Raw genomic sequence first — 14,416 nt, forward strand, 5'->3', positions numbered from 1 at the left:
CCCCTCTGGTATTTGGAATACTAAACCTGTCCATTTGGGGTCTCTTTCTCAGCATTTAAACACAACACATTTTAGGGTGCCTGGGTGGCTCAGTCGTTAAACACAACACATTTCCTCTTACCTCAGCTCCATATTCCCTTCTTTCCTTTATAACCAAACTTTTTGGAAAGCATCCACACTCACCATTTTTACTTCCTCAAATTCCACTCATTCCTCAGTTCACTCCCATTTACCATCCCATGAGATGCGATCTAGGAGGCCATTTGTTTTTTGCCCTTCATTGGAACAACTCTTACTAAAGTCTTCAATCACATTCTTAATCCTGAATTCAGTAGTCACCTTTTGTTCTTTATTTTCTTGGCAGCACATGACACTATTTACTATTTCTTTCTTCTTGAAACACTCTTTAATCTGGCTTCTGTAACACATACTCTCTTGACTTTTCTTCTACTTCTCTGGCTGTTTTGTCTACATTAAATTAGGGGTAATTCCTTCTGTCTCTTATAGAGAGGCTTCCCTTACATTTCTGCCTTTGGGTACCTTCATCAAGCAACTTACGGGACCATCTCATCCATCACAGGACTTCTGCTACCATCTACTTATTGATGATTCTCAAATTTACCTCCAGCCCAGGCTTCGCTCTTGGCATGGCTGTTCTAAAGACACTTCAAAGTCAACGTATCAAAAGTTGCACTCCTTTCCCACTTCCCTCAAAACTGCATTCCCTAACTCAATGGATAACACCATCAAACCAGAAACTTGAAAGTCTTCCTTAACCTCTGCTAATACCCAAGTCCCCACCTACCATACCGTCTTCCTCACTTCCTATACTCATTAGTCCCTAAGTCCTGTTGATCCATTTCCATTCACTTTTCTCTATCCTCACCAACACTATCCTCTCTCACCAGATTGTAGCAACAGCCTCTGAACTAGTCTCATTACCTTCATTCCTATACTAACAATCTATTATCCACACAGCAGGCCAAATCTGTTTTGGTCTCTTCCATGTTACTAAACCCTGCGGTAGTTTCCTATTGTACAAACGTCCCCATGCGGGTACTCATGTTCCCTCGTGATCAGGTCCCTGCCTACTTCCTCACTCTCATCATTTCCTTCCCCATTTCTTCTCTTCATGCTCTGTGCTGTAGCAGCACCGAGGTCACTGAGTTCCTCAAACAAATCATGCCTTCTCTTGCACATGTTATATTCCCCCTGAAAATTACTCCCTCACCTTTTTGCTTGACGCTGGGTTATCTATACTTCAGGACTCAGTCTGTTACTTCCTTTAAGAATATTTTCTGGTTTCTTAGCCTGGACCAGGGCACCTCCTTTGTGCTCCCATAGTATCCAATACTGCTTTGTTTAATTGTCTATCTTCCCCCCACAGGCTATATGGACCATGAAGGTAGGAGCTATGTCTTATTTTGTATCCTTAGTATCTCCCTATAGTACCTGGCACATGGTAGATACACAATTTTACTGTCAAATGTGATTGTGTAATAGATCTGAGATAAATGGAGGCTGTGAAGTGGGGCACAGGAGATAAGTAAGTGAGGAAACATTCCAAAAAGAGGAGATAGGGAAGCATAGGGCAGATACATAGACTTCTCACAGTCTCAGTGATGGGAAGTAATTTGGACCATGTAATGGAAACAGGTGGCAGCAAGGAGCTCTTTAGAGAGAAGTCCAGTATCTTTATCATGGCAAGGTTCCCCACCTCTAACGGAATTAAGGCCATAGCCTTGCTCCCTGTGGCAAGTATCCCTACCAATGATCCCAAGTCAGCTGGGTGGATTTTTGTCAGCTTTGATAATTAATGTTAACATCTTCTCTGAAAAATGTTCAGAGTGGTCACTTCAACTCCATTGCCACCTACTCAATCAGGCCACTATCTCTTCATCTGTGGTTCATATCTGGATTAATAGGTCTGTTTTTCTTCTTCAATTTATCTCTTCTAGAGATACTAGAACAATCTCCCTTAAAAACCTGGTAATACACCGTTCTAATGCTCAAGAACTAGACTTCCTTTTTCCGCTATAGCAAACCTATATGCTGTGACCGACCTTCTCGGCTCTTCGCTCTTGTGACCACTATCATGCCTGTTCCCCACCACGTCTCTAATATGCTTTTCCCACTTCTGCAACTTGGTTTCATGATTGGGAATCTTGGACTCAGAGCACACTCTAAAGTTAAAAGCAACTTTTAGGAAGGCATAAAATTCAGCAGTCCAAAACTAGCAAAAAAACCCCGAAAAACAAAAAACCCTCCTTCTACGTTAAGATGTTTACAAAGATAGAACTTTGGCTGCACCTAGACCATATTTTCCTAGTTCACTGATGATGTATCCTTCAGTATATAGTATATAAGTCAAAATTGCCATCTATTGTTTCTTCTGATGATCTAGTTCTAGGATTTTGCCCAGACAAAATTTGATTGCATCTATTAGTTTTTGTGCCAAAGCAGAAAAGCATTAGCCAAAAGTCTCAAAAGTTTCTGTGAAAGATACTTCTGTTGAAAAAGCAGAAATACAAGAGTTTGAGGCAAGATTAACAAGAAAGGAAGGAAGGAGGGAAGGAAGGAAGGAAGAAAGGAAGGAAGAAAGCAAAGGTTATCAAAATGATCATCAGATACAATGTTAAATAAAAACAGCAAAAAATCTCTTGGCAGAGTATAGTCTAAGTTAGGACATTAACAAATTTCCCTGGTGAAACTATAGGTTATTATCATTCCTTTTATTTTTCCATGCTTTCCAAATTTTCTACAAAAAGCATGAATTTATTTTAAAAAGCAAGAAAAGGTTTAAAAATGTAATAATATATCAAAAGACAAACTCTTTGGGGGAATGCTTACTTATAATTAATTTTTCTATTCACATCATTTGGAAATTAATGTCAAATTCTTACAATGATCAAGCCAAATAGGGTAATTGTACCCCCAAATAATTAATGTGATATGGGACTTTCTCAATTTACCAGATTTCCTCTCTCTCTTCCTTTGGGCTTTGAATCTCTACTTCCAAAATTGGTAGTTTAGACACATCTTTATATATATCTTTACAGATATTTTCACTTGTAATTAAATTAGTCGGTGCAGTTTTTCTCCCTACAGTAAAATGATTTAATTGTTCAAATTCTTGTGAAAGCTTCAAGACCTGTAAAGTGAGAAGACAAATATCCTATTTTGCATATTCTAATATATAATTATGAGAAAGTACATTCCATTAAATGCTTAAATAATTATTGACAAATAATATAAATTGACATCCTATTTGAAGTCTTCTTCTAATTTAACTTAACACTTTGGGGTTGTTATGTAATCTAATCCGTTTTTACCATAGGCATAAGAATGCATAAATCTGTGGTTTTAAAGAAGGGTATTTTTGGAGAAAGGGAGAGAGAGGGAGAGTGATAAAGCAAATGTGGTACCATACTAATACTGAAGGGGTGAAGGTACATGGAAATTCTTTGTACTATTTTTGCAACTTTTCTGTAAGTCTGAAATTATTTCAAAATAAAATGTTTTTTAAAAGAGAGAACAAGGGAGAGCCAGATTACCAGGATAGTGATCTGGACCTCTCATTTTTACATTATATTCCTGTTGCCTCAGTTCCTCTTCTGTGTTGTGCTGTCCAGTGATATTTCATAACACAAAATCCTTTAATTGTACAGTGTGATGATAACTCACTTTGCTGACGAGGTCCCACAAATAAAGCTTAGTTATAGGATGTGCCCCATGTATCCACCTTTCTAGGTAGCAAACCCATGTCCTGGATCTTTCCCTCCTTAGGTCACATACTATTTTGATCCATGTCCCAATCCCTCAACAACTTGTACCCTGCTTTCAGGATAACAACTTCAGAGAGGGTAAATGAGGCCTGGACTTAGTCCTCCATTTCACATGTGGTATGGAAATACAACCCAATATATTTTAATTGTGTGTTCAAGCCTTTACTCCTTCCTACCATTTTAATCAAGACCAAGAGTAACTGAGGAAGAGAATTTTCAGCCAGGAGTAGTTAATGATAAGTGGGACTCCAGGAATCACCCTGCAGGCAACCTCTCCATCTAACCCTGGTCTGGCAGCCATTTTTATACTTGGGGAACACATTAGGGTCAGGACATTTAAACATTTTCCTAATTCTAAGTATGAACCTAATTTTCAGTATAACTGAAAAAAAAAATGCTTTGATTCAAAGGTTTAAGGATGAAGACATTTAAGTAAACTTTTGTTTGTCTTGAATTTTGGGGGTGGTGGTAAAATACACATAACATAAAATTTACCATCTTAGCCTTACATGCTTAAGTGTGCCGTTCAGTGGTATTAAATACATTCACATGGTTGTGTGACCATTACCATCATCTATCTCCAGAACTCTTTTCATCTTATAAAACACACTCTATACCTATTAAACAATAACTCCCCCTCGACCTCTCCCCCAGCCCCTGAAACTACCATTACACTTTTTGTCTTTATGATTTTGACTACTCTAAGTACCTCACATAATTGGAATCATATAGTATTGTGTTTTTGCGATTGGCTTATTTCATTTAGTATAATGTCCTCAAGATTCATCCATGTTGTAGCATATTGCAGGATTTCCCTCCTTTTTTAAGGCTGAATAACTTTCCATTGTGTGTACATGCCACAATTTGCTTATCTATTCATCCATCAATGAACACTTGGGTTACTTCCACATTTTAGCTATTGCGAATAATGCTGCTATGAAAATGGGTGTGCAAATTATCTCTTCAAGACCCTGCTTTCAATTGTTTTGGGCATATACCCAGAGAGTGGAATTGCTGGATCATTTGGTAGTTCTATTTTTAAGTAAACCTTTTACATTATAATATGTACTCCAAAAATTAAGCTGTTGGGAAACTGATTTAAAGTAAAAAATTCACAGAGTAATCCTAAGAGTGAAGTACTGGTTGAAGTCTATTCTGAGATGCAGCTTGGCTTATAACCTACACTAATGGCAATTTATTCTATAATAATAAAAGAAACCCCAATTTCCAAGTCATCTCTTTCTGAAAATTAATTTCCTTTTATCTTATCCTAATAAAAGATAAAATCAAACACTGAACATTTAAATAATTAATTCAGTCTCACCTTTGTTTCTAATTCAAAATTCTCTCTTTGTAGCAGGTTATATGCTATTAAAAAATAGTTTCTGTCTCTTGATGCCCCTGGAAGACTTTGAATCTCGTTATAAAGGCATCTAAGTTCTGACTTTGATTTTTGCAATCCCTGATTAAGAAATAGAGATATTTAGTAAAATAAAATAAGACTTTCTGCATAAAATGTATAATACTTCTAGAGAGGAATCTTTGAAATGACTCACATATTTTTTGTGTTTTAAATATTCCAACTTATTCTTCTGGCAGAACTACTTTCTTAGTAATTAAAGTTTACTTAAATCAATTATTTAAACTGAGCATTCTTGGTTTCTATCACTCACTGGGCTTCTAGAGTCATTCCTACTTTCAGCAAGGCTTCTAGAGAGGTAAATTCTTCAGCAACTCCTGCATTAGTTATATTACCTGTTTTAACATGTATCTTTTTTAAAGTTACCTTTTACAGAAAAACCATGCCTTTAATTTTGTGACAACCCCATGCAGCTGGGCTACTGAAACAGGCTCCGAGAGTGTAAGTGGCCTGCCTAAATTCACATAGCTAGGAAGTGGTAAAGCTGAGATTCAACTGTCTGACCAACTTCAAACTGTGTTCTTAACTACAAATTATGCTGCCTTACTTAATAATGTATATTCAGTGACTTAATCAACTAGGGTTTCCTCTAAGCCTCTGATTTTTCAGAGGCTATATATCCGTGAGAGCAAACACTTTAGTTATATGTAGATTCTTATCAAATTTCTACACTGATGACATGGAATATACAGTTTGGTTGGTGGACGACTGGGACCTGAGAATCTGTGGTGCCCTATGATGGGAACAGGTGATATGAAATTTACTTTAGGAGAGGAGTTACTTGGTATTTTCCCAAAGCCTTGAAATCAGAAGGGGAAGAGAGAGTTGATGAGGAAGGCGTTGGGCAAAAAGGAGAGAAAATAGAGAGTGGCCACCCAAAACCACAGGAAGAGGTCAACTGGTATCAGTTTCCTACCTCATTGCATTGAAAATTTCTATAGGTCATCAGGATGGGATTTGGGGCAATGCACTGGCTGTCACCCACCCTGCAAACTGATATAAGTGTCACCGTCCTCTAAATTGGTGATCTAGACTTCCATGGACTCACTTCCAGGTCTCTCTTCCAAATATAGGCTGGTTGTCTCCTGATAGATCTTTCCAAGATGGTAGGACAAGCAGTTAAAAGGAGAGACAAGTCCATGACTCTATGACCACCATAATAATCAAATACCTGCTACTTAAAGGCCCCTCTTTGCCTGGTGCTGGAACTCAGCTTGTGGAAAGGACACTCACCCCATTATTACTAACAGAAACACACATTCTATAGCTACGATTTATTTTAAAGTCAAACTAAATGGTAACATGAGATCCCTAAAGTAGGAATGCAAAAAGAGGGAAATAACATCCTAAGTGGCAAAATACCTCACTTTCAACTTTCAAAGTCTTCTGTATAATATTAAAATCAGATGTCAATTGCCTTCTGCTTTCTTCTGATGACTCACTTTCAAATATTTCAATTTTTTCTTGGCTCATTTTCAAAATCTGCAAAAAGCATTTTACATAATTAATTCTATATACTTTAATCATGTTTCTTATAAATTCTGATAATAATAATTTCCCATCTAACTCAATTATATAGTCATTTAGGGGAGATATGAAGCTGGGAAAAGTAATTCATGGTACCATAGCTCGTAAGAGACATTTTTCTCTCTGAGCCTGTTTCTCAACTGTAAAACGGAGCTGACACTTGTTCTAGATACATTATAACCATCAGAGTAGGAATGAAGTGAGATTTTGAATGTATTTTGTTGAGCACCTACCAAATATAAAGTCTTGTTAAAATCTTCCCAGATTAATTGATAATAATAATTGCAATAATAATGAGAGCAGCTACTAGTTAGTGCTTGCCATGTGTCAGACATCATGATACATGCTTTACTTGCATTATCTCATTTTGTTTTCCCAGGACCTCTACGAAATTGGAACTACTATATATATATATATATATATATATATTTTTTTTTTTTTACAGAGAAGGCGAGGCTCAGATATATTAGGTATTTTTCCCAAGATCACATAGCACTGGGATTCAAAATAAGTCCTTACTTTTAATATCTACTCTATTCGGACTTGCCAAAGTATATTTTCTCTTGTTACAAAAACCTATTAGGAAATTAAATTGAGGCCAAAATGAATTTGGTGGCTATAGACTGAGAACTGAGCCAATTCTCGTAATACTGTCATCAAGCTGCAGACCCTTCTTGACAGTCAGAGCACACCTGTTCAGTGAGCTAACTGCTCGTTTGTACCAGCCCGCCAGGGAGCAGCATGAAATTCATAGCTCTCTATTCTCCAACTTGGGAAACCAAGAATGATTCATGGGAAAAAAGTCTTACCGGTTTTGTTCTATTTACCAATAGTGGAAAACTGAGCCCGTTACTTAACTTAGGCTCAGTTTCGTCATCAGAAAAATAGGGATAATGATGCCTACGCACATGTAGGCAAATGCTCTGTAAATGGCAGTTTATGTTATTGGGTTCTGAATTTTCACATTTACTCAGTTGTGAGGCAATACCTTTAAACCATCCTTACAATTTCAACACACTAGTTTATCCAAAATACATTTTCAGTGGGCTCCTTCCTAACTGACTACTCCTGGGAAGGCTTTCTGTAACCACTGATCACAATCACAGGATATAGATTTACCACTCCTGGGGGTGTATTTTCTCTCTTTGCCTATATTCAGCTATTCTTAAGCATCCTTATGGAGTCTGCCTCACCTGTATTAGCAGCTTTCACTGAAAATTACCTTTTTATTTCTTAACTCATTCAAATCTTGTACTTGCACTGTCTCTTGACTTTTCATACAGGTTTCTCTGGTGTTTTCCTATATTACTGATAACTCGGGCTCTAAGAGGGAAATCTTAATCCAAATAAATCATCAGTTAAAATACATACATACATGTGTTATTCTAAAAAATACTGAAAAAATAAGCTATAGTTCTTAAGCGTCCTTCCCTGAAGCTACACCTTGAAAACTTTCCGTACCAACCAGTTTCACCTCTTGTCTGGTCTTGGATCCTTTGGAGAGTTGCTTTATTAAGTGTTTGAGCCCTCACTGCTGTTTGGCAGCTGAACCAAAGGAACCAAGTATTAGAAAAATACACTACAGGATCCTCATTGTCCTGATTTAAGCTGCTAATGTACCTTTTTTTTTCACTTTTGAAAAGTAACACTTTATTATAGATTGGCCCAGTAACAAAACTATATGCAAAAGAAGCTTCTGAGTATTTAGTTGTAATTTAGAAATAGAAGACACCAACACTGATATTACTTTTATTTAGAATTAGGTTTCAACAGAAACTTCAATTAAGTTTAGTTCAGAGACAAAAACATTCATTTACTTTAGCTGAAGAGGAAAGGGTTGATCCACCAAAGAGTTTTACCTAATTACATTTTGGAGAAAAGTATTCTGGGGCTTTGCTTGTCCTTCTGGATTCATAATTTACTGCCAGATATGTACTAAATTAACCAACAGGTTTTTCAAAAATTAATTTATTAGTTTAGTAAAGTCGATTATCAATAATTTACCCTTCTTGTGTTTAATATTCATAAAATAGGAAGAGATGGATTGGAAAGAATGGGACAGGCAACTGGCAAAATGGATGCTGAAACCACCCCGCCCAGTGTAACTTTTACAAATCCTCCTGTCTGGGGTATAGAAAAAAGACCTGGTTAAGAATCAAGTCGACTTCCTAGCAGCACTGGACAAGGATATAGGAAAAGGTATATTTTTTCCTCAGAGCAGCTTCTCCCCTTCACCAGCCCCCGCTTTGCCCTGATGAATGTTTCTGCATGTCCACACATGACATGCTGATGCATTCAGCACCCAAGGCAAGAATGTCCTTGGCTCCACCTTTATACCACCTGAGATGCCTCAGTGCAAAGTGCGAGAAACATTTCAACTCTTAAACATGAAAACTCCCCTCATTTCGTGTTTTCCTTTGTGTTTCTTCGTATAAGAATGTCATGTATTTTAATGCTATGACTTTTAAAAGATAGCTTTTCAAAAGAATATATATATATATGAAATTTAACATAATTTGCGGCATACTAAAAATGGTGATGCATTTACGCAATGTATGTCCTTCATGTACTTCATGGCGACCAAAGTTTAACACAGAAAAACAGAGCAGAGGGGCAGAGGGGCAGCGGATACTGTAAGGAATGAGCAGTGGGATAGAGAGAGCTCTGGGTAGCTGATGGGAGCCAACCTCACCTGTCAGGCGGCAGTAAGCAAAGGCAAGCACTACCAGACTCGCTAGGGAACTGCCTCATTGGCATGGGCTAACCACCAACGACTCTGGAGAAAGGTGTAACAGCTCAGAATTTTCCACTTTCAGTGTTCTACTACCCCAAAGGTGGGGATCGTCTCATGCTATGAAGCAAACTGTGCCTCCTGGGCACAGGATGACAAGTGCCACTGCCACCCCCACTACATGCCTGCGCGATGCTGGGCCCTCTCACAGACACAGGCCAGGGGACGGCAGGTGCGGGCACTGGGGAGGATGGATGCAATATGCCCAGTCATCACCTCCAGGTGGACACGATTTATGTGCTCAGTGTGGAGCATGTGGTAACCCCCATGAGGTATAATTAATCCCCTATATAACCCCCCCATAAATCCTCGTAAGAGCTGACATGACGAGCACTGGGCGTTATATGCAACTAATGAACTGTTGAACACTACATCAAAAACTGATGTACTACATGTCGCCTAATTGAACATAAAAAAAGAGTTGATATGATGTACATAATCAGCTCTAAGTCCAGACAAACCTGGAACAACTCCTAGCTCTGCCTCTCACTTTGTTCCAGTCCCTTTAAGTTCTCTCAACTATGAAATGGGAATATCCTTACTTACCTTGGGGAGGGCTGTTACAGGGATTACTTGAGATTTATGTAAACAGATCATGGCATATGAGAGATGCTCAATATATTGTGGCTATAATTATTCCTTTTTAAATTTAATTTAACTTATTTATTTGACAAAGAGAGAGAGCACAAGCAGGGGGAGTGGCAGGCAGAGGGAGCTGAGCAGGGTGCCCTATGTGGGACTCCATCCCAGGACTCTGGGATCATGACCTGAGCCGAAGGCAGATGCTGAACCGACTGTGCCACCCAGGTGCCCCGGCTATTATCATTCCTATCAGACACCTAGCATTTCTTCTTTTTAAGCATTTTCTCTGAGAATATGCATGTTAGCAGCATTAAGATGGTCTAATTAATGGTAAATCTGTCTGCATATAGAAATGGGTAACAAATACAGGTCATTATCTTGAGGCGGCTGCACAATTTAAGGGATTGGTTTTCTAAATTATTTGTCCTTTTAAGGTCATCCCCTCCCATTTATTTTCAAACACATTCTTATGGGGAAACTGTCTACAGGGTGCCCAGAAACAGAGGATTCTCTGGTTGATGTGGAGGCAGAAGACCTAGGACTCTGCATCTGTGGAACATCAAGGATCCTTGAAACACAGTTTGAAAATCATAGTGGCAAAAACATGGGTGTTGCAGTCAGTTGAAATTTGAAATCTTTACATTTATGAATTTGTGATCTTGGTTTCCTCGCCTATGCAGCAGGGTGAATGACACCTATCTCCCACAATTTTATGTTAACATTAAATGGGTTATATCAAACCCACAGCAGAGTCATTACAACATTGTGTAGGCACTGAAATCTTAGTTTCCATCGTCTTACTTCCTTTTTGTAGAGAACAGAAAGTAAAGTAGTAAGAGACCGGGAATGATGGCATGAGGCACCCACACACTCACATAAAAGCTGAAGATCCATGCCAAGGGGAGCATGGCCCTGCATCAAGATCTGAAACTCCTAACCTACTGATTACAGCACTCAGTTCACTCAATTCCACAGCTGAGAATGATTCTTTAGTTAATACTTAGTGATAATGGGGTGCCTGGGTGGCTCAGATGGTTAAGCGTCTGCCTTCGGTTCAGGTCATGATCCTGGGGTCCTGGGATTGAGCACCGCACCAGGGTCCCTGCTCAGCGGGGGGCCTGCTTCTCCCCCTCCCTCTGCTTCTCCCCCTGCTCATATTGTCTCCCTCTCTCTGTATCTCTGTGTCTCGAATGAATAAATAAAAAAACCTTTAAAAAAAAATACTTAGCGATATCACCATTGCCTGGCTGCTAAACTCGATCAAGAAAGCTTGAATCTTTTTCTTCACAGAAGATCAAGAGAGAACTTTGAAGGCAAAAATTTATTTAGTATTATTTTAGAAGTCCACACATATTGCAAGTCTTCATGACAAGATCAAGAAAACTGGTTTATACCACAGCCTAGAGGTTTGAGATTAGACAAAGAAAAATCTTCTGGTATTTAAAATTAAACATAAGAGGGATATGTATGATCTTTTCTGAACATGTTTTAAAATATGACATATACTCATTTATTCAGAATGTCATGGATGACATCTATCATAGAGGGAGGTGGATTAGCCAGTTACTCTACAAGGATCTTTTCTACTGTTAAGAATTCTGTGATACAGAGGGCCACATGGCAGTGCACCACTGGTACGTCTCTCTCCCTTCAGGAAAGAACTTGGCACGCTCTTCCCAGGCAGCCTCCAATGAACGACTGAGCATGGTGGGGATATTAAGTCCTGGCCATTTCTGGTTAATGTGGGATTCCTTCACAGGTTATCACTGTGCCAAAGCCCTGCTGGTCTGAATGAGACTCCTCAGAACTACACCACAGTCTGAGGCTCTTCCTATCCAATCTTCCTTCCTTCTCCCTCTTTAACAGATATCAGACCTGCATCATGATCTAAAGGCTTTGCTAGCCCATGGCTGTCCTTCCCTTGATCCTTCTCAGGTACCACCCCCAATAACTCTCCTGCAATTCTAGGTTTGTCTTGGTGCCTGCATCCCAGATCAGCCTCCTCCCAGTGGATATATAGGTGACAGAACAAGGAATGGGCCACAGTCATGGTCACCAACAAAGACAAAAGAAAATGATCATTTGTTTAAAGACATGAATATAAACATCCAAGAAGCTCACTGAACTGCAAGAAGAATGAAATCAAAGAGACCCACACTGAGACACACTATAATCTGGCCACTGAAAGCCAAAGATAAAGAGATAAGCTTGAATGCAGCAAGAGAGAAGTGACTTGTCACTTACAGGAGATCCTCAGTAAGATTATGAGCAGATTTCTCATCAGAAACTTTGGAGGCCAGAAGGCAGTGGGCTGATATATTCAAAATGCTAAAAGAAAAAAACTGTCAGCCAAGAATTCTATATCCAGCAAAACTGTCCTTTCAGGAGTGAGGATGAAATTAAGACATTCACAGATGAACAAAAACTGAGGGAGTTTGTCACTACTAGACCCACCCCGTGAGAAATCCTAAAAGGAGTCCTGTAGGTTGAAATGAAAAGATACCAGATAGTAACTCAAAGCCATATGAAGAGATAAACATAAATACATGGGCAATGATAAAATCTAGTGTTATAGTGACAGTGGTTTAAAACTCCCATTTTGGTTCTCTACATGACTTAAGAGATTGATATATTGCTTTAAAAATTATTATTAGCCTAAAATCTAGTATTATTGGAACTTTCATTCTAATTCCATAATTCGGTTTCTACATAATTTAAGAGACTAATACATTTTTAAAAAGCAATTATTAATTCATGTTTTTGGATACACAATATATAAAGATGTAATTTTGTGATGTCAATTTCTGAGAACAGAGCTGTAAATGAGCAGAGTTTTTGCATATTATTAAAGTTGAGCTGGCATAAATTCAAGGTGAAGTATTATAATTTTAGCATGTTAAATGTAATCCCTATGGTAACTGCAAAGAAAATAGTTAAAGAATATACTCAAAAGGGAATGAAAAGTAATTAAAATGTTTTATTACCAAAAAAATCAACTACACACAAGAGAGACACTTAAGCAGGAAATGAGGGAGACAAAAAGCTATAAGGTACATAGAAACAAATGACAAAATGACAGAAGACCTACTTTAATAATTACTTTAAATGTAAGGTACTTAATCTCTCTGATCAAAAGACACACATTGGCATCATGGATAAAAACACAACATGATCTAACCTTATACTGTCCACAGAAGATTCACTTTAGATCCAAAGATGCAAAGAGGGTGCAAGCAAAAGGATTTAGTAACCAAAAGAGGATGGGGCTAGTTAAACTAATGTCAGACAAAATAGACTTTAAATCAAGAAATATTACAAGAGACAAAGAAGGGCATTATATGTTAATAATAGGTTTGACACAACGATAAGATATAATAGCACCTAATCACCAACCAAAATATATAAGGCAAAAATTGGTTAATTGAAAGAAGACATAGACATTTCTACAATAAGAATTGGAGACTTCAATACCCCACTTTCAATAATGGATAAACAGTCAGATATAGGATAAGTAAGGAAATAGAGGACTTGAACAACACAATAAAGCAACAATATCTAAAAGACATATATAGGACACTCTACTCAATGACAACAAAATACTGACTCTTCCCAAGTGCACACAGGACATTCTCCAGGATAGACCACATTTCAGGCCACAGACTGAGTCTTAGTAGATTTTAAAAGACAGATATCATACAAAGTATCTTCTCCAACCACAGTTGGATGGAGACAGATATTAATTACAAGGAAAACTGAAAATTTCACATATATGTGGAAATTAAACAACATACTCTTAAACAACAAATGGATCAAAGAACAAATCACAAGAGAAATCAGGAAATTTCTAGAGATGAATGAAAATGAAACATGAAACTACAACATATCAAAACTTATGGGATGTAATGAAATATGTGCTAAGGGGGAAATTTATAGGTATAAATGCTTACATTAAAGAATGAGAAAGATCTGGGGTGCCTGGGTGGCTCAGTCGGTTAAGCATCTGCCTTTGGCTTAGGTCATGATCCCAGGGTCCTGGGATCAAGCCCCACATCGGGCTCCCTGCTAAGAGGAAAACCTGCTTCTCCTTCTCTCTCTGCCTGCCTCTCTGCCTACTTGTGCTTCACTCTATCTCTCTGTCAAATAAATAAATAAAATCTTAAAAAAAAAAAAAAGAATGAGAAAGATCTGAAATCAACAACCTAACTTTTTAATTTAAAGAAGTATAAAAAGAACAACAAACTAAATCCAAACACAGCAGAAAGAAATAATAAGAGTTACAGCACAGATAAAATATAGAAAAATATAGAAAAT

At 37.9% G+C, this 14,416-nt stretch overlaps 1 protein-coding gene across 1 annotated transcript in view; it reads right to left on the minus strand.

Annotated features, from left to right (window-relative positions):
* Window positions 1-14,416, minus strand: part of CCDC30 (coiled-coil domain containing 30) — a 103,513-nt gene that overhangs the window by 54,266 nt on the left and 34,831 nt on the right. The window contains 3 exon segments of the mRNA XM_035018842.1: window positions 2,973-3,151; window positions 5,110-5,247; window positions 6,568-6,687. Of these exon segments, the coding sequence (XP_034874733.1) occupies window positions 2,973-3,151; window positions 5,110-5,247; window positions 6,568-6,687 (437 nt within the window).

Source organism: Mirounga leonina, unplaced genomic scaffold, assembly GCF_011800145.1.
Source record: "Mirounga leonina isolate KUSES-001 unplaced genomic scaffold, KU_Mleo_1.0 Mir_173, whole genome shotgun sequence".
In the NCBI taxonomy this organism is placed as follows: domain Eukaryota; kingdom Metazoa; phylum Chordata; class Mammalia; order Carnivora; family Phocidae; genus Mirounga; species Mirounga leonina.